Genomic DNA, 20,631 nt, shown 5'->3' with positions numbered 1-20,631 from the left:
ACAACCACTGCTGGCATTATGATGTTTCCCTTCTGGTCATTTCTCCTAAGGCACACGTTTTTTGGTTTTGTATTTTAATAGCTACAGGATGGAGGAAATTAAGGTAAAACACACTAATATGTATAAATAGAGAAACTACAAAATAACAAATGGAAAAATCACCAAGAAGTTAAAACAAACTTGTATGTAGCTAAAAACACAGCCTCAAAATACAACTAGTAAAAATGGACAAAATTATTAAGAGTATTTCACAATCCCTGCTATTGTCTGAATGTTTACGTGCCCCTAATATTCTTATGCTGAAGCCCTAATGTGATAGCATTGGGAGGGGGGGCCTTTGGGGAGGTAATTAGATCATGAGGTTTGAGCCCCATGATGGGATTCATGTTCTTATAAGAAGAGAAAGAGAGCTAGCCTCTTTCTCTCTCCCCACTATTTGAGGATACAATGGGAAGACAGCCATCTGCAAACCACGAAGAATGCCTTTACTCTTCTGCAAACCAGGAGGGGTGCCTTCAGACACCAAATCTGCCAGCACCTTCATCTTGGACTTCCCAGACTCCAGAACCATGAGAAATAAGTGTTTGTTGCTTAAGCCACCTAATCTGTAGTACCTTGTTATAGCAGCCTGGACTGATAGTACAATCCCCAATCATGACAGGTAATTTTAACACATCTATATAAAAAAATGGAAGGTCATACCAACAAAAAAATTAGTAAGCAGAGAAAGATTTGGACAAAAGCTAGAGTTAAAAATATGTATAGTTTACATACATATAGAATACATATATATCTATGTGTATGTGTGGAGAAACGGAAAAGGAGGGAGAGACTCTTTGAATGCAAAATAGATTACATACCCTTTTTAAAGTACTTTTGGGATACTGACCAAATACTAAGGCATAAAAGAAACCTCAATATATTTCAAAGGACTAATATCATTCAGATCATTCTTGGGCCACAGGCAAATAAGAAAGAGCCAAAACAATCTTGAGAAAGAAAAGAGTTGGAGGAATCAAGCTCTCTGACTTCAGACTATACTACAAAGCTACAGTAATGAAAACAGTGTGGTACTGGCACAAAAAACAGACACATAGGTCAATGGAACAGAAATAGAGAGTCCATAAATAAGCCCATTCACTTGTCATTAATTGGTCTATGACAAAGGAAGCAAAAGTATACAATGGAGAAAAGATAGTCTCTTCAATTAGTGGTGCTGGAAAAACAGGACATCCACATGTAAAAGAATGAAATTAGAATATTTTCGCACACCATATGCAAAAATAAACTCAAAATGGATTGAAGACCTAAATATAAGACCAGAAACCACAAAACTCCTAAAAGAAAACATAGGCAGAATACTCTTTGACATATACTGTACCAATATATATATTTTTTGATCTATCTTCTAAGGCAAAGGAAACAAAAGCCAAAATAAACAAATGGGACCTAATTAAACTTAAAAGTTTTTGCACAGCAAAGGAAACCACTGACAAAATACTACTGGAATACTACTCAGCCACAAAAACGAATGAGATTTTGCCATTAACAACAACATATATAGACTTGGAGGGTTATTATGCTATTGAAATAAGTCAGACAGAGACAGACAAATACTGTATGCTATCACTTATATGTGGAATTCAAAAAATAAAACAAACAAATGAATATAGTAACAACAACAAAAACAGACTCACAGATATAGAGAATAAACTAGTGGCTACCAGTGGGGAGAGGGAGAGGGAGAAGGAAGGCACAAAATAGAGGTAGGAGATTGAGGCACAAACTACTATGTATAAAATAAATAAGCTACAAGGGTATATTGTACAGCACAGGGAATATAGTCCAATTTTATAATAACTATAAATGGACTACAATCTTTAAAAAACGTAAATCACTATGTTGTACATCTGAAACTTACATAATACTATAAATCAATCATACCTCAATTAAAACTAAAAATAATAAAGAGATAGTCTAAATACAAGCTGAATAATATTAAATATACAATTAAGCATCTGCTTTTTTTACTTTATAGCTATGTAATTTCCCACGTAATTACAGACTTCCTATTATTAATAACTACAAATCCAACTCAACATATGTACCTAGAATCTAACCATTTCCCTATTGTTAAATTACATGGCACAAAATTCCAAACAAAAAGGTTGGGGGGGAAGATATACACTAAAAATCAAGCCTTCCTCCCATTCTTGTCCCTGACGCATCCAGTTCCAGCTCCCTAGGGACAACCACTGTCATGAGGTTCTTATGTGTTCCTACAGAGATATTCTGGGCGTGATGTATGTATTTGTCTTCAAATTTTACACTATTATATATAACACTAACACAAACATCTAGAAGAAATACTTAGTAATATATGTTGTGACTCCAAGGATTTTTTAAAGATCTCTAACAGGGATATATATGTTATTTTTGTATACAGGCATACATGGAGATACTGCAGTTTGCTTTCAAACCCCCATTTATGACATCACAATAAATTGAGTCACGTGAATATTTTTGGTTTCCCAGTGCATATAAAAATTATGTTTACACTACACTGTAATCTATTAAGTGTGCAAAAGCATTATGTCTAAAAAACAAAGTGAATACCTTAAATAAAAAATACTTTAAACACAACATTGTAAATCAACTATATTTCAATAAAAGTTAAAAAAAAAACTTTATTGCTAAAAAGTGCTAACAAGGACTTCCCCTGGTGGTCCAGTAGTTAAGAATCTGCCTTCCAACGCAGGGGATGCGGGTTCGATTCCTGGTCGGGGAACTAAGATCCCACATGCTGCAGGGCAACTAAGCCTGCACGCTGCAACTACTGAGCCCGCATGCTCTGGAGCCCATGCGCCACAACTAGAGAGAAGCCTGCGCGCTGCAGCAAAAGATTCTGTGTGCTGCAACTAAGATCCAATGCAGCCAAAAATAAATAAATAATAAATAAATAAATATTTTTTAAAAATGCTAACCATCATCTGACAACACAGGGTTGCCACAAAACATCAACTTGTAGAAAACGCAATTATCTGTGAAGCACAGTAAAACGAGGTATGCCTGTACAAGAAATAGGAATGTGATTTAAGTTGTTTTGTATAATGGGCAATGGCTCGACATACAGTCTTATGGTGAGTGACATGCACTTTCAGGGTAAGACTCAGAGGCAAGGGATGCAGTCTGTTAACTTGTAAAAGAACTATACTAAATCATTCACCTTTTGACTGGATATCTGAACATAGGCCCATCAGCTAAATTATTTACAGCATAACATAGATATTATTATAACACACCTGGCTGATAAAAAATAGTTAAAGGCACATCAATTCACAAAATAGCTGGTTTTTCAGTCAATTAAAAAAATCAATGTTCATAAAATATTCCAAACATAACTCTGAAGATGTTAATTGCAGTTTTCATATGCCTCCAGTCATCACTATTCTCTGCATTCTTTTTAAACTTTTTTAATACATTTTTTAAAGTCTTTATTGAATTTGTTACAATATTGCTTCTGTTTTATGTTTTGGTATTTTGGCCACAAGGCATGTGGGATCTTAGCTCCCCGATCAGGGATCAAACCTACACCCCCTGCATTGGAAAGCGAAGTCTTAACCACTGGAATGCCAGGGAAATCCCCCCCTTTTTTAAAAAAAATATTTATTTATTTAGGCGACGCAGGATCTTCATTGCCGAGTGCGTGATCTTTAGTTGTGGCATGCGGGATCTAGTTCCCTGACCAGGGATCAAACCCGGATGCCCTCCACTGGGAGAGTGGAGTCTTAACCGCTGGACCACCAGGGAAGTCCCTGCATTCTTTATATAAAAGTATCTAGTGAGAAACTAAAGAAATTAAATTAATTAAACTAAAGAAAGTATTTCTGGAGAAATTATGAAAAAAAATTTAAATGATTTAGATTTACCAAAGAATAATTATAAGGAAAAGAAATTTATCCAATATGTGCCCAAGGTCAGACATTAGGTAAGTTTAAATACTGATGTTAAGTCATAAGATAAGAACATTCAAATTTCCAGGGGATTTATTTCCCATAAGGTTTAACATCGGGCGTAAATATGTTAGTTGGAAAAGAGACAAAGTACTGTTGGTTAAGTCTCTGAACACAAGTTCCAATCCTGGTGTCATTTGCTACTAATAACACCAAATAGCTCCTGGAGAAGGAGGCAGAAAAGGAGGTAAGCAAGACAACCAATTTAAAGAACTACTGAATAAAACCTCTCAGATTTATCAAAGATCGTGATTAACTTGATTGAGGACCTCTGGAAAGAATGGGAATATATAACAAACTACTATTATTTTTCATTAAGAGTAACAAAAAGATCAAGTGATTTTTCTCTAATAATATCTTCCAGGCAAAACAGGATGCCCAAATTTCTTTGAATAAAAAGAACCAGGCTCTGGAGGCACTTCCCTCAGGTGAATGGGGAAAGGCAATTAACACATTCACATGCTTGTTGCCAAATTCACTGTCTGAAGATAATTCGGTCCCAGCTATTTTGACAAGGAGAGTAGCCCCCTACACATTTCCTGGAAAAAGATTGGACCCGTAAATGAAACATTGTTACAAAAAGAATAAAACACCAAGAAATAAAGGACATGTCCTGAGAGTAAATAAAATTCTTGTTTTGCTTTACTGAATTTTGTCAGATATTTAAATTTAAATATATAAAAAATGTTAGATTTCCTAAGAAAATCTTGAGTGCATCAGTAAGAGTCACAATTAAATGGCAAAAACTGGAAGGTGATATGCAAGCAGTTGTTTTAAAGTTGTGGGTTTGTAGACAGTTATTACCTCCAAATTTTCTTCAATAGTGTCACAACTTTGAAGACAAAAAATTACAGACAATAAAAAGAACTTGACTCTAATAGCACATATAACACTCACAGAAAATATGGAATTTTGTAAATGGCTAGGAAATCAGTACATTTGTCTTTGTTTAGGATACTTTTTGGAATTCTAGCACAAAGTAGCACTTAGTTCCCCATCATTAAATACAAAGTTATTTGACTGAAACAATTTCCTGAGCTGCTGAGATCTTCTGAACAACTAGAAATTTCCCCTCACCTTACACATGCCATAGTCAGTGAGTTTAATGTGTCCTTCAGAGTCCAGCAACACGTTGTCCAATTTCAAATCTCTATAAATTATCCCCCGTTCATGAAGATAATTTAATGCTAGACTGATTTCTGCGGAGTAAAATCTAAAATAAAACGAAAAATTATTCATTTGATTCAAATTTTTAAATTGTGGTAAGTGCCTACAGAAAGGTATTTAAACCCTACTCATTTTGGCATTACTCTTGTGAAGTGCAAAAGGGTAGAATTACTGCTAATTATGAGTAAAAAACAAAACAAAACATGGCACTCATGGATTAAACTTCTTATCCAAGGCCATGATCCTTCCCCACCTAAGTCCTCCAACAACTTACAATCCTGTATAAGAATATCAAATTAAGGGCACTAAACAAATAAATGATATTTAATACTCTTTTCTTTTATTAATCAACATGTATGGGATCAGAGTGGGGGAAGCCAAAGGCAGAACAATTCAGAAATTATAATTATGGAAGAACAGTCGATTACCTAATAGGTTAAGAGGAATTGTTTTATTACTCTCAAGTATATATGAATAATAATCCTCTAATGAAAAACTGTCAGTGATCACTGCAAACTTGATAAGATTAAGAAGTGTTTATAAATTCATTAATTATCTTAGTGGCTGATACTGAATAGATAAAATATTTGAAAATAATTGAGTTTCATAGACTAAAGGTTTCTGTTTTAACATTGTTTGTACTTCTCAATTGCTTATAATTATATTATATATGTAATATATATCACATTATAATATAATTTAACTTTTAGCTCAGTCTTTACATGACTTATAAAGAATTAGCTCGTATCAAAATAAATGATTTATCTACTGTTTTCAACCACTGGCATATAAAAAGTCCCACAGCTCCTCCCACCAAACTTCAACACAAGCAAACAATAAACAAAAAACTTACCTGGCATGTTCTTCAGGAAGTTTTCTTTGTCGCTGCATATGAAACATTAGATCTCCTCCATTAACATACTCTATGACAAAGAACAATCTAAAAAACAGGAGAGAACACATGAAACCAAGATCCAAAATAAGGTGGTGTAACTTTGCATTTTAAAACTATAGAGACCAGTCACAGCATAGAGAGCATTCTACATGATTCACCCTTAACAAAAATTACAGGAATTTGGTGGAAACAAAGGGTGACTGGAGTAGAAAGCTGTTTAATCACAGAAGATACAAGAAAGTAAATCAGAAAGATAATTTGTAACCTGCTACTTCTGTTCTAAAGTATTGGGTTAGCCAAAAAGTTCATTTGGGTTTTTCCATAAGATCGTAACGAAAAACCTGAATGAACTTTGTGGCCCAGCCAATAGTATCATTTGCAATCCAGAGCTCTCACTCCCACCCCAATTTTAGAATGTGCAATGTGTAAGTCATTTTCAACCGTCACTTAAGGCAAAAGAAGTTAGAATCTATCCCCCTAATTAAACTCTAGGAACATTTAAGTTCTAAAACTAGAATCTTGGTGATATTTAAAAGGTTGGATTTCAACTGCCATAATTATGACCTGGCTTTTTTTTTTTTTTTTTTTTTTTGTGGTACGCAGGCCTCTCACCGTTGTGGCCTCTCCCGTTGCGGAGCACAGGCTCCGGACGCACAGGCTCAGCGGCCATGGCTCACGGGCCCAGCTGCTCCGCGGCATGTGGGATCTTCCCGGACCGGGGCACGAACCCGTGTCCCATGCATCGGCAGGCAGACTCTCAACCACTGCATCACCAGGGAAGCCCTGGCTATTCTTTTTTTTTTTGCCCAAAGCAGGTAATTTCCTAATGCTGATTCAATGTCAAATTGATATCACTGGTTGGAGTATAAGTAGCAGGAAATTACAAGCATAATACTGTTGTGTCTGTCTCCATGTGACTTCCACTTTAGGAATTACTGCAGAAAGGGTTCTTATTGTGTAATATACCAAAATGTGTAAAACCCAGGTATCATTCCATTATCTTTCTATCTTACCTGCTTTCTGTCTGGAAGCAAGAATGCAGCCCAACAAGAAAAGGGTGATTAGATGCCTGCTCAAAAACATGCTTCTCTGTCTGTACCCAGTCAATATCCTATTTTAAAATACAAAAGAAATCTATGTCAAACTGAAATGATATCATCAAAACTATGATAAGTTTGTTCTAGTAATTCTATTACCATAAATGCAATTATTAACTAGGCTAAATATCAAAAGCATTGATAATCATGAAATAGTAATTTATATACAAAGAGAAAATACTACCAGTAAATCTTCTGATATTATGCAACAGTCTAGAAAATTTTACAAAGCTCAAGTACTTGCCCTTGATAATAATATGGTTTGATTTTTTTTTTTTTTTTTTTTTTTTTTTTTTGCTGTACGTGGGCCTCTCACTGTTGTGGCCTCTCCCGTTGCGGAGCACAGGCTCCGGATGCGCAGGCTCAACGGTCATGGCTCACGGGCCCAACCGCTCCGCGGCATGTGGGATCTTCCCAGACCGGGGCACGAACCCGTGTCCCCTGCATCGGCAGGCGGACTCTCAACCACTGCGCCACCAGGGAAGCCCCTGGTTTGATTTTTATTTTTAAAAAATCTAATAATCATCAGATAACTTTATTTATTTATTTATCTGGCTATGTTGGGTCTTCGTTGCTGCACGCAGCCTTTCTCGAGTTGTGGTGAGCAGGGGCTACTCTTTGTTGTGGTGCACGGGCTTCTCATTGTTGTGGCTTCTCTTGTTGCAGAGCACGGGCTCTAGGCATGCAGGCTTCAGGAGTTGTGGCGCATGGGCTCAGTAGCTGTGGCTCAGTAATAGTCCATTGTATATATGTACCACATCTTCTTTATCCATTCATCTGTTGATGGACATTTAGGTTGTTTCCATGTCTTGACTATTGTGAATAGTGCTGCAATGAACATTGGGGTGCATGTGTCTTTTTGAGTTATGGTTTTCTCTGGGTACATGCCCAGTAGTGGGATTGCTGGGTCATATGGTAGTTCTATTTTTAGTTTTTTAAGGAATCTCCATACTGTTCTCCATAGTGGCTATATCAATTTACATTCCCACCAACAATGCAAGAGGACTCCCTTTTCTTCACATCCTCTCCAGCATTTGTTGTTTGTAGATTTTCTGATGATGCCCAGTCTAACTGGTGTGAGGTGATACTTTATTGTAGTTTTGATTTGCATTTCTCTAATAATTAGTGATGGTGAACAGGTTTTCATGTGCCTCTTGGCCATCTGTATGTCTTCTTTGGAGAAATGTCTATTTAGGTCTTCTGCCCATTTTTGGATTGAGTTGCTTGTTTTTTTAATATTGAGCTGCATGAGCTGTATATGTATTTTGGAGATTAATCCGTTGTCCATTGATTCATTTGCAAATATTTTCTCCCATTCTGAGGGTTGTCTTTTCATCTTGTTTATAGTTTCCTTTGCTGTGCAAAAGCTTTTAAGTTTCATTAGGTTCCATTTGTTTATTTTTGTTTTTATTTCCATTACTCTAGGAGATGTGTCAAAAAAGATCTTGCTGTGATTTATGTCAAAGAGTGTTCTCCCTATGTTTTCCTCTCTGAAACAACCATTATTAACCTTAACTTCTACAAACTTACAATTAGTTATATTGAAAATAAATGTGGGGCTTCCCTGGTGGCGCAGTGGTCGAGAGTCTGCCTGCCGTTGCAGGGGATGTGGGTTCATGCCCCGCTCTGGGAGGATCACACATGCCACGGAGCGGCTGGGCCCGTGAGCCATGGCCGCTGAGCCTGCGCGTCCGGAGCCTGTGCTCCGCAACGGGAGATGCCACAACAGTGAGAGGCCCGCGTACCGCAAAAACAAAAACAAACAAACAAAAAGAAAATAAATGTGATACTCAAAACTAATTATTTTATTACATGTAACTGTTATCTATGCTCTTGAGGTTATTTACAACTGTTACATCTGTACATAGTTGTGGCTCGCAGGCTCTAGAGTGCAGGCTCAGTAGTTGTGGTGCATGGGCTTAGTTGCTCCACAGGATATGGGATCTTCTCAGACCAGGGATCGAACCCATGTCCCCTGCACTGCAGGCGAATTCTTAACCACTGCGCCACCAGGGAAGTCCCCATCAGGTAACTTTAAATATACCTTAAATAATCTGTTTGAAGCATGTATTTAGAAAAGTAGGCTGAAATAATAAGGCATAAACATTGAGGTTTTTTGTGGGAAACAGTCAGCCTTGAGAGCAGGCTGCGGACATGCCAGACATGCCACCACTGCTCGAAGGGACTGTGCCTACTTGTTCTCCTCCTTGTTCCATTCCATGGGAGATAAATCACCAGGGCCCAGAGATCAGAAAGAATGTAAAATGAGACAAGCAAAGCTGTCTCTCCCCTGCACATGCAGGTTAGTTTTGATGATTCTGGGTTTATGGGTTTTCTCCCAGGGAAATTAAACTTGAGCCGAGACAGTCTGTAGATAATGTAAACCACCATCTGGCAACCTTCCTTTTTCTAGTCTATATAATCTGCAACTGTAGCGCAATAAAATTTGCCTTGCAACCATCAGTTGTCTTGGTCCTTCTGACCCCATTCGTTGGTGCTACTTCAGTTCCTTACCCCTTCCCTTCTGACCCTGGGCGGTGAAATCCTCTTTCTCCGGCTGGTTCATGGCAGTTTTTTTCTGAAATAGTACACTTAAGCCAACTTAACAGTTTAGAGGTAATAAAACATCATTGTGCTTACCTCATCATCATTGACAAGCTCTTTTTTCACAACTTTCATTGCATAAATACGATCTGTTTTTTTTAATCGCACCAATAGTACTTTGGCATAACTTCCTCTTCCTATTACACGGAGCAAATCAAAATCCTGAAGACCTAAACTGGATGAAGCTTTGCCACTTTCCCTGGTGTTCATTGCCTGTTGAGAACATTTATAGCAAACAGTTATACCTGAAGTATTTTGCATAACACAATATACTTCTAACACCTAGTTATACCTATAAGATTTTAAAATATTTTCTAATTTAAGTTCTTAATTAGTTTCTTATATCATTCTAAATGATATAATCTAACTACTCAAGAGGTAGGATGAATTCATGAGTTGAGGTCAGAGGGGTGGTGTTAGGAAAGGAGAAGGAGTTGAAATCTGAGAAACATTGAAGGATGTCTTAAATCTGATAACTTTTGGGTATGGAGGCAGTGGAGACACATGAATAAAAAAATGACACTAACTTTGGTGACTGGGAGACTGGAGGTGGCACTGATAGAAAAATAAAGTGTGAGCACACGGTAAGATTGACAGAGTTGATGAGATAATGAGCTCAGTTTTTCATACTGAAGTTAGAAGTTACAATGGGACATCAAGATGAAAGAGTCTGCCAGAAGCTTAATGTATGAAATCTGAGTTAAGCTACAGGCAGAAAACAAGCATGAGGCAGTTCAGCTAATGTAAAACATTCTTTTCTACACAATACCAAGACTCCTGTGGAATGACAAAGTCAGCCCTGTAATTCATTCACAAGTGGAAACCTAGGCTTCTGGAAATTTATAAAGAAGACTAAAGATAATCTTTTATTAGATGCCTGCAAAATTCCCAGCATACAACCAACAGATATACCCATGAGAATTAAGTATGAATTTTCTGAAGTGAAGAGTATCAGCGAAGCAAGGAGCAAATTTTCAGAAAGATAAGCTAGTAAGCACAAAACAGGAAAAAAAAAAGTATTATGAAAATTGAAGGAGGATGATTATCCAAAAGAAAATTTAGAAATAATAATCTGACTTGATAACAAGAATAAATAAAAAGGAGAGAAAGAAACCAGATTAGGGCACATTAAGAAAGCAGAAAATGGTAAAAAGATAAAGCAATGTATAGACTTTAAATATGGTTAACTGGAAGCTATAAAAGAGAATCAAATGGAATGAAAGCACAGTTCCTTCACATAAACAATAATAAGGCTGAATGAAATGACAGAAGCCAGAAAACAGTGGAATGTCACCTTTTAAATGGCTTACCCCCCTCTCCCCCTTGCTTATCTACAATCCTACAGCGGGTAAAAATAGCCTTCAAAATGAAAATGAAATAAATACATTTTCAGACAAACAAAAACTAAGGAAATCCGTCACTAGTTGGTTCTCACTCAAGGAAATATTGAGTTCTTCAAGAAGAAGAAAGATGATCTCATATGGAAGGCAGACACACAGGAACAAAAGCAGAACAAAAAGAATAAAATGTGGATAAACCTAAATAAGGATTGACTGTTTAAAAACACTAACACAAACATACAGAATTTTAAAATATGACAAAAATAGCAGTAAAGACAGGAAGGGAGCATGAGTGAATTTAAAGTGTTCTAAGGTCCTTGCATATCCTGGAAAATGGTAAAAAGTATTATTAATAATTTGAATTAAATTTAAATAAGTTAAGGGTATAAGATGCAATCTGTAGAACAACCAGTAATAAAAAAGCAAAAGAATGTGAAACAAGCTAAAAGAGGTGAGAAAAAAAAAATTAACCCAAAAGAAGGCTAGAAAAGTAACATAAATAGATGATACAGAAAACATAGTAAACTGGTAGATTTAAATACAAATAAGTTGTTAGTTTAAATATACTTATATTAAATGTAACAATACATAAATATTAAAACACACTAACTACTACAGCTAAGGACTATCAAACCAGAGGGGGAAGTCCAATTCTATCATGTTAATAAGATATATATGTGTACAGAAAGGTTCAAAGTAAAAGGGTAAGAAACTATATACCACGTAATCACTAACCAAAAAAGAGCTGTAGCTAAAGTAACATGAGACAAAGTAGCTGTAGCCAACTGTGGTAGGCTGACTTCTATGAGGACCCCAGTGATCCCCACCTCCTAGTATTCATGCCCTTGTGTAATCCCCTCGAGTATAGGCTGGACCTAATGACTTGCTTCTGATGAAAAAAAATATGGCAAAAATGAAGGGATGGCACTTCGGAGACTAGGGTACAAAAGACTGTGAGGTCTGCTTTGCTGGCATTCAATCTCTGGATCTTATTGCTTGCTTGCTCTGATGAAGCAAACTACCTTGCTGTGAGCTGCCCTATGGAGAGGCCACATGGCAAGGAACTGAATCCTGCCAACAAGGAGGTGAGTAAGTATGGAAGCAGCTTCTTCCTCAGTTGAGCCTTGAGACGACAGCAGTCTTTGCCAGTACACTGACTGCAGCCTCTAAGGGACTCTGAGACAAGAACCTGGATTCCTGACCCACAGAAATTATGACATAATAAATTTTGTCGTTTTAAGCCACTATATTTTAAGGTAATTTGTTACACAGCAATTACTGAACATAAGGACTTCAGGCAAGGAAGCATTACTACAAATAGAGAGGGGTATTTCTTTATGAAAAAGCATTAATCCAATGTAAGATATTATGATTCTAAATCTACATGTACTCAATAACATAGCCTCAAAATATGTAAAGCAAAAACTAACAAAACGAAAAGGGACAGGTAAATTCTAAATGAAACCTGTTTGTAGAGAAAGAACATGCAGTCAGTGAGGTAACAGAAGACTGAATAACACTGTTACTACTCTTGACTTAATTGATCTGTATAGAATACTGCACCCAACAACTACAGAATATATTATATCCAAAAATACATATGGAACATTCACCAATGCCTGTGTGCTTGGTCTTCAAGCAAGTTTCAAAAAAGTTCAAAAGACTGAAATCACAGAGAATAGAATACATTCTCTGACCTGCAGCAGAATTAAGCTATTCAATACAATAATAAAAAAAATTCCCACGTATTTGAAAATTAATTAGTATAACAATACTTTTAAATAATACATGGATCAAAGAAGAAATCATAATACAGATTAAGATATATTTAAAAGTGAATGACACAGATGGCCAGTAGGCAAATGAAAAGATGCTCAACATCACTAATTATTAGAGAGATGCAAATCAAAACCACAATGAAATACCACCTCACACCAGTCAGAATGGCCATCATTAAAAAGTCTACAAATAGGGCTTCCCTGGTGGCGCAGTGGTTGAGAGTCCGCCTGCCGATGCAGGGGACACGGGTTCATGCCCCGGTCCGGGAAGATCCCACATGCCGCGGAGCGGCTGGGCCCGTGAGCCATGGCCACTGAGCCTGCGCGTCCGGAGCCTGTGCTCTGCAACAGGAGAGGCCACAACAGTGACAGGCCCGCATACCGCAAAAAAAAAAAAAAAAAAAAAAAAGTCTACAAATAACAAATGCTGGAGAGGGTGTGGAGAAAAGGGAACCATCCTACACTGTTGGTGGGAATGTAAGTTGGTACAGCCACTAAGAAAACTATATGGAAGTTCCTCAGAAAACTAAAAATAGAATTACCATATAATCTAGCAATCCCACTCCTAGGAATATACCAAAACTATAATTCAAAAAGACAAAACTGGACAAAACTATAATTCAAAAAGATACATGCATCACTATGTTCATAGCAGCACTGTTCACAATAGCCAAAACATGGAAACAACCTAAATGTCCATCAACAGGTGAATGAATAAAGAAGATGTGGTACATATATACCATGGAATACTACCCAGCCATAAAAAAAAGAGAATGAAATAATGCCATTTGCAGCAACATGGATGCAACTAGAGATTATCATACTAAGTAAGTCAGAAAGAGAAAGACAAATTCCATATGATATCACTTGTATGTGGAATCTAAAATATGGCATAAATGAACCTATCTACAAAACAGAAACAGACTCATAGACATAGAGAACAGATTTGTGGTTGCTGGGGGCAGGAGTGGGGGTGGGGGAGGGATGAACTGGGAATTTGGGATTAGCAGATGCAAACTATTACATTTAGAATGGATAAACAACAAGGTCCTAATGTATAGCACAGGGAACTATATTCAATATCCTGTGATAAACCATAATGGAAAAGAATATTAAAACAAGAATGTATTAAAAAAAAGTGAATGACAAAAAAGCATAAGGAAATAATGAGAAGAGAAATCAATGCAATAGAATAGGATATAAGAATTCAACAAAGAGCCAAAAGTTAGTTTTTTGAAAAGACTAATAAATTGACATCCCCTTGGCAAAACTGCTGAAGAAAAAGGGAACGCACAGTAACTTTTTATCAGGAGTAAAAAAGGATATCATTTCATATTCTCAGCAATTAACAACTTTGTGTCAATAAATTTGAAAATTTAGGTTAGACAAATTCCAAGGAATAACACAAGAGGAAACAGAGAAGCTAAATTGCCCTAGATCTATTCAGAAATAGAACGAAGAATGAAATCCTTCCCACGAAACAAACAAACAAACAAAACAAAACAAACAAACCCTCCAGGCCCAGAGTGCTTTTCTGGTGAATTCTTCCAAAAATGTAAGAAAGAAATAACGTCAATCTTATAAGAATTCTCCTTGGGAATAGGAAAAATTCCAAAATCATTTTATGAGCCCAGTATTATTTTGATACCAAAACTTCACAATCCAATACAAAAAGGGAAAATTACAGGTCAATGATTCTTGTTAATTTTTTCAAAAACCTAAATTAAATATTGGCAAATCAGATCTACCAATATACAAAGAGAATTATACATCATGACACAGGGAGTTTATTCCAGAAACGAAAAACAGGCTTAACATTTGAAATTTACTGAAATTGGGCTTCCCTGGTGGCGCAGTGGTTAAGAATCCACCTGCCAACGCAGGAGATATGGGCTCGAGCCCTGGTCGGGGAAGAACCCACATGCCGCGGAGCAACTAAGCCCGTGTACCACAACTACTGAAGCCCACGCACCTAGAGTCCATGCTCTGCAATAAGAGAAGCCACTGCAATGAGAAGCCTGTGCACAGCAATGAAGAGTAGCCCCTGCCTGCCGCAACCAGAGAAAGCCCACACGCAGCAACGAAGACCCAACACAGCCAAAATAAATAAATAAATAAATTTAATTTAAAAAAAAAAAGAAAGAAATTTACACATGATCAACTCCACAAATGCCATAATATGTTGTTGATGAAGTTCAACATCTTGGGCTTCTCTGGTGGCGCAGTGGTTGAGAGTCTGCCTGCCGATGCAGGGGACACGGGTTCATGCCCCGGTCCGGGAAGATACCACATGCCGTGGACCGGCTGGGCCCGTGAGCCATGGCTGCTGAGCCTGCATGTCCGGAGCCTGTGCTCCGCAATGGGAGAGGCCACAAGAGTGAGAGGCCCGCGTACCGCAAAAAAAAAAAAAAAAAATTCAACATCTTTTCAAGATGAAAACAAAAATCTTAGCAAACTAGGAATAGAGACAAAGTCCCTCATTCTGATAAGGGTATTTACAGAATAAAAACCTATAGCAAACATCAAACTTAATGATAAGATATTGGAAGATTTCCCTCTGAGATGCGGAACAAGACAATAATATCTGATTGTCACTTCTTTTCAACATTATTTTGGCCATTTATAGAGGTCCTTGCTAACTCAATAAGGTAAGAAAACTGAAAAAAATCTATAAGATTGGAAAAGGAAGAAATGAAACTATTATTCATGATAAGATGATCATATATTTAGAAAATCTAAGAGTATCTTTAGATAGCTATTAGAATTAATAAGTGAATTTAGCAAGGTCTCAGGATACAAGGCAATTTAGGAAAAAAACCTTATTTCCATATAACAATATTAAATAGACAATTAAATTTTAAAAGAATACCATTTACCTCCAATACCTCTAGTGGAAGAACTTTGAAAACTATAAAACACTGAGAGAAATGAAAGAAGACCTAAGTCAATGGAAGAACATGTCATGTTCATGGATGAGGACTTAATATTGTAGATATCACTTTTCCTGAAATTGATCAACAGGTTTGGTTTATTTCCTTGATTCTATGGAAACTAGTGAGCTAATTCTAAAATTTACATGGAAACTCAAAAAGCTAGTATGAGTAGCCAAGATAATTCCCAGAACAAAGTAGAACTTTACTAGATATAAAAGACTTATTATAAACCTATAATAATAATGACAGGGCTTCCCTGGTGGCGCAGTGGTTGAGAGTCCGCCTGCCGATGCAGGGGATACGGGTTCGTGCCCCGGTCCGGGAAGATCCCACATGCCGCGGAGCGGCTAGGCCCGTGAGCCATGGCCGCTGAGCCTGCGCGTCCGGAGCCTTTGCTCCGCAACGGGAGAGGCCACAACACTGAGAGGCCCGTGAACGGCAAAAAAAAAAAAATAATAATAATGACAGCATGATATCAGCATAAGAATAAATAAATGATGGAAAATAAAAAAGAATCCAGAAATAGACCATGTAATGGGCATATAATTGATGAAAAGATACCTCTGCAGAATAATGGAGGAAAGTATAGTCTTTTCAATGTCTTCAATAATCTTCGAAAAGACAAAGATTTCTTAAACAGGCCCCAAAATCTCTACCCAAAAAAGAACAGACAGATGTACACAGCCCTCAGAATGGGAGAAAATATTTTCAAATGAAGCAACTGACAAAGGATTAATCTCCAAAATATACAAGCAGTTCATGCAGCTCAATATCAAATAAACAAACAACCCAATCCAAAAATGGGCAGAAGACCTAAACAGACATTTCTCCAAAGAAGATATACAGATTGCCAACAAACACATGAAAGGATGCTCAACATCACTAATAATTAGAGAAATGCAAATCAAAACTACAATGAGGTATCACCTCACACCGGTCAGAATGGCCATCATCAAAAAATCTGCAAACAATAAATGTTGGAGAGGGTGTGGAGAAAAGGGAACCCTCTTGCACTGCTGGTGGGAATGTAAACTGATACAGCCACTATGGAGAACCGTATGGAGGTTCCTTAAAAAACTAAAAATAGAACTACCATATGACCCAGCAATCCCACTACTGGGCATATACCCTGAGAAAACCATAATTCAAAAAGAGTCATGCTCCACAATGTTCACTGCAGCACTCTTTACAATAGCCAGGACATGGAAGCAACCTAAGCGTCCATCAACAGATGAATGGATAAAGAAGATGTGGCACATATATACAATGGAATATTATTCAGCCATAAAAAGAAATGAAATTGAGTTATTTGTAGTGAGGTGGATGGACCTAGAGTCTGTCATACAGAGTAAAGTAAGTCAGAAAGAGAAAAACAAATACCATATGCTAACACATATATATGGAATCTAAAAAAAAAAGTGGTTCTGATGAACCTAGGGGCAGGACAGGAATAAAGACACAGACGTAGACAATGGACTTGAGGACACGGGGAGGAGGAAGGGTAAGCTGGGACGAAGTGAGAGAGTGGCATGGACATATATACACTATCAAACGTAAAATAGATAGCTAGTGGGAAGCAGCTGCATAGCACAGGGAGATCAGCTCGGTGCTTTGTGACCACCTAGAGGGGTGAGATAGGGAGGGTGGGAGGGAGTCGCAAGAGGGAGGGGATATGGGGATATATGTATACATATAGCTGAATCATTTTGTTACACAGCAGAAACTAACACAACATTGTAAAGCAATTATACTCCAATGCAGATGTTAAAAAGAAAAAAATCAAGAACATCTGTTCATCAATGATACCATTAACACAGTGAAAATACAAGCTATTGAGTGGCAGAATCTATTTGCAATATATAACTGATAAAAGCTTAATGCTGAGAATATACCAAAAACTCCCACAAATCGTTACAACAAGGGCAGACCACTCACTTTTTTTAAAGAGATATAAACAGACACTTAACTAAAGATTATATCCAAATGGTCATTAAATATATGAAAAGGTACGCAGCAGGGAAATGCACATAAAAACTACAACATTCAACAGGTTGGCTAAAATTTAAAAGACATACTACACAACGTGTTGATGAGGATGTGGAGCAAATCAAACCCTCACACATTGTTGGTGAAAGTATAAATTGATACAAGTACTTTGGGAAACTGCTTGGCATTATTTACTAATGTACACAAGACTCAGGAATTCCACTCCTAGTTATGTACCTAACAGAAATGCTTAAATATGTGCACCAAACTACATTTACAAGAATGTTCATAGCAGCATATCATAATAATCCCAGTCCAGTGGGGGGAAGTCAACAGAATAGATAAATTGAAACAACAGTGAAAATAAATGATATACTGCTATATAAAACATGGCTGAACCTCACAAACACAATATTGAACAAAAGAAGCCAGAAACAAAACATACTGTGTGACTCCATTTATAAAAAGCTTGGGGAAAAGAGCAGAACTAATCTGTGGTGTTAAGACTGTGGTTACTTGAAGGGAGGAGGGAATGTCAGAGGAGGGAATGGGGAAGGCACAAGATGGGCCCCTGGGATGTGTAGTAGGTCCTATTTATTCATCTGTGTGGTCATTATGTAGTGTCCACTCTGTGAAAATTGACCCAGGTATATACCCATGATTTGTGCACTTTGCTCTATATTATTCTTCTATTTTTAAATGTATTAAAAGTCTTGAAAATAAAACCAAATGAGTCTTTGGTAAACAACCAAACCAATAAATAATATTTAAGGCAATGAGAAATTCCAAAAAGAACAAAAAGCTATAAAATAACATCAAGGATCAAACAAAAGGAAACTTTACCAACTCATGGTGCCAGAAGAACAGAGAATTTGTTCCTTATTATTAAGAATTTCCTCCTTTGGATGACTCATTGTCAACCAATGAACAAAATATGAAAGATGTGGTTACACTTGCAGGACAGATTATGAAGGTTAATAACCTTGGCAGCATAAAAGTAAATATGTAGCTAAAAGAGGAAAGCTGGAAGAAAGAGAAAGGATGGCTAAAGGAGAGTCAAGGTATTGACTAAATTGATGGAATAATAAACTGAGATAGATTAAATAGGTAACCAACAGATGTGCTTCAAAACAGTACAGGAGTGAGGCAAGCTGGTAGACAAAACATGTACGGACAATTGTTTTAACTGGGTAATGGACACAGGAGCTTGGAATAGTATTATTTACTTTTATTGATGTTTGAAATTTTCTGTAATAAAAAGGTTACCCAGAGTAAAACATGATACACCTATCAAACATTGGAAAGAGAAGAGAAAAGCGGGGGGGAGCCGGGGGGCGGGGTATTGTACTAGTTTAAACCTTTCATGGTTAGAAATATATAAAGCTGAAAAATTGAAAAAGAGAGGTATAAACATTGTGGACACAACTAGAAATGCCTAAAAGGGGTTGCCTCTCAGAAGTCAAAGTGGAAGTGGAAGGTGTGAGGCACGATAAATCTTTTTTACTATAAGCTTTTTTCAAGAAATTGGTTATCATTTTAATTAAACTGTTTTAAAAGCTGATAAAATGTTTAATAGTCAGAAAAAAGATGGGCAGTTAAGATGCTTAATGATTTATATTTTAAATAAACAATTTGCCCATAAAATGGAAGAATCTATATTTTAAACAATACTACCAAGTATTCTAAATGCCATTCTTAAATACATTATAATTTTTAGATTATGCTATCTTAAATGAATATAAGTTATCCCACCAGATTATTCCTTAATTTAAATTATTTTAGCAATTTAATTATTGAATTAACTCAGAATAAAACCCTAGAATCACTAAAAATCATCCCTACAAAATTATGATCTAAACTTTAAGCAAGTCAATTTGCCATATTTTTAAACTGTCACATTAAAAAGCTGATGACATAATGTACCATAAGACTAATTAATTATCTTACCTCCTTTTCTTCACCAACTTGGTCCAAACTCTCATGACTTGAAGGATTATATGGAATTACTAAAAAAAAATCCCAAACATTAAAAACAAAAGAGAAAAACATAGTATACATTAACTGAGTTACACTTAAAATTTTCTCGATTTGATTTTTCTTAGTTTTTATTTCTGAATAAGTGTTCATCATTTAAAATTGAGTATCTGTCCTACTAATAACAAATTATACATAAATACCAGTTAAATTCTAATCTTTAATGAGGGTAAAGAGAGGAGGAACCAATCAATAGCCAAGTACTGATTTTAACAAATACTTTTGCTGTTTAAAAAAAATTTCTCTTCTTTACAAATTAATCAATTCCTTCCAAAAGGGTGACTCTATAAACCCTACTTAATTATATTAGTATGACTGAGGCATAGTGATAGAGGGTCTCTAGTTTGGACTCAACTGGACTCCAGGCTTCTATTCCTTAAAGCTACTTGGGTCAAAAAGAAAAAGAAAAAAAAAAAAAAAAAAAAGGCCTACATTTCATACAACCAGCTTCTTCCATGAAGAAGATACTAAATTCTGTCCTTCCAGAAAAACTCCCTTGTTTTCTTTTTCTTGATTCATCCCAGATCAGGCTGCTCTGTCCCATTTAATTGCTCTCCAAATTTCCCAGAGACATATTTAAGGTTTTGTATCTACTAGACATTTGGTTTTTTTTTAGACATTTGAACTCACACGATCTTTTTTGAATTGTCTATACAGCATCTCTGTATCTTTTAACGTCATTTCTTCATCTCATAATAGAGTTTTTAATAAAAACAGGTCACTTGAATATAGTCAATACGGTCTACAAAATCAGTATGTTTTCATTATTGAAAAAAGGTAGGTT

General features: G+C 36.5%; 1 protein-coding gene across 2 annotated transcripts in view; it reads right to left on the bottom strand.

The window, feature by feature from the left end:
- Positions 1–20,631, bottom strand: part of PRKCI (protein kinase C iota) — an 87,500-nt gene that overhangs the window by 12,439 nt on the left and 54,430 nt on the right. For both annotated transcript variants that reach the window (XM_081234549.1, XM_081234550.1), the window contains 5 exons: positions 19,761–19,819; positions 9,813–9,989; positions 7,089–7,186; positions 6,034–6,120; positions 5,091–5,226 (listed from right to left, as the gene is read on the bottom strand). In XM_081234549.1, the coding sequence (XP_081090675.1) occupies positions 5,091–5,226; positions 6,034–6,120; positions 7,089–7,186; positions 9,813–9,989; positions 19,761–19,819 (557 nt within the window). The remainder of the gene's footprint in view (positions 1–5,090; positions 5,227–6,033; positions 6,121–7,088; positions 7,187–9,812; positions 9,990–19,760; positions 19,820–20,631) is intronic.

This window comes from Mesoplodon bidens, assembly GCF_964165515.1.
Source record: "Mesoplodon bidens genome assembly, chromosome: 5".
NCBI lineage: Eukaryota > Metazoa > Chordata > Mammalia > Artiodactyla > Ziphiidae > Mesoplodon > Mesoplodon bidens.
This window is presented reverse-complemented; position numbering and strand designations above follow the sequence as displayed.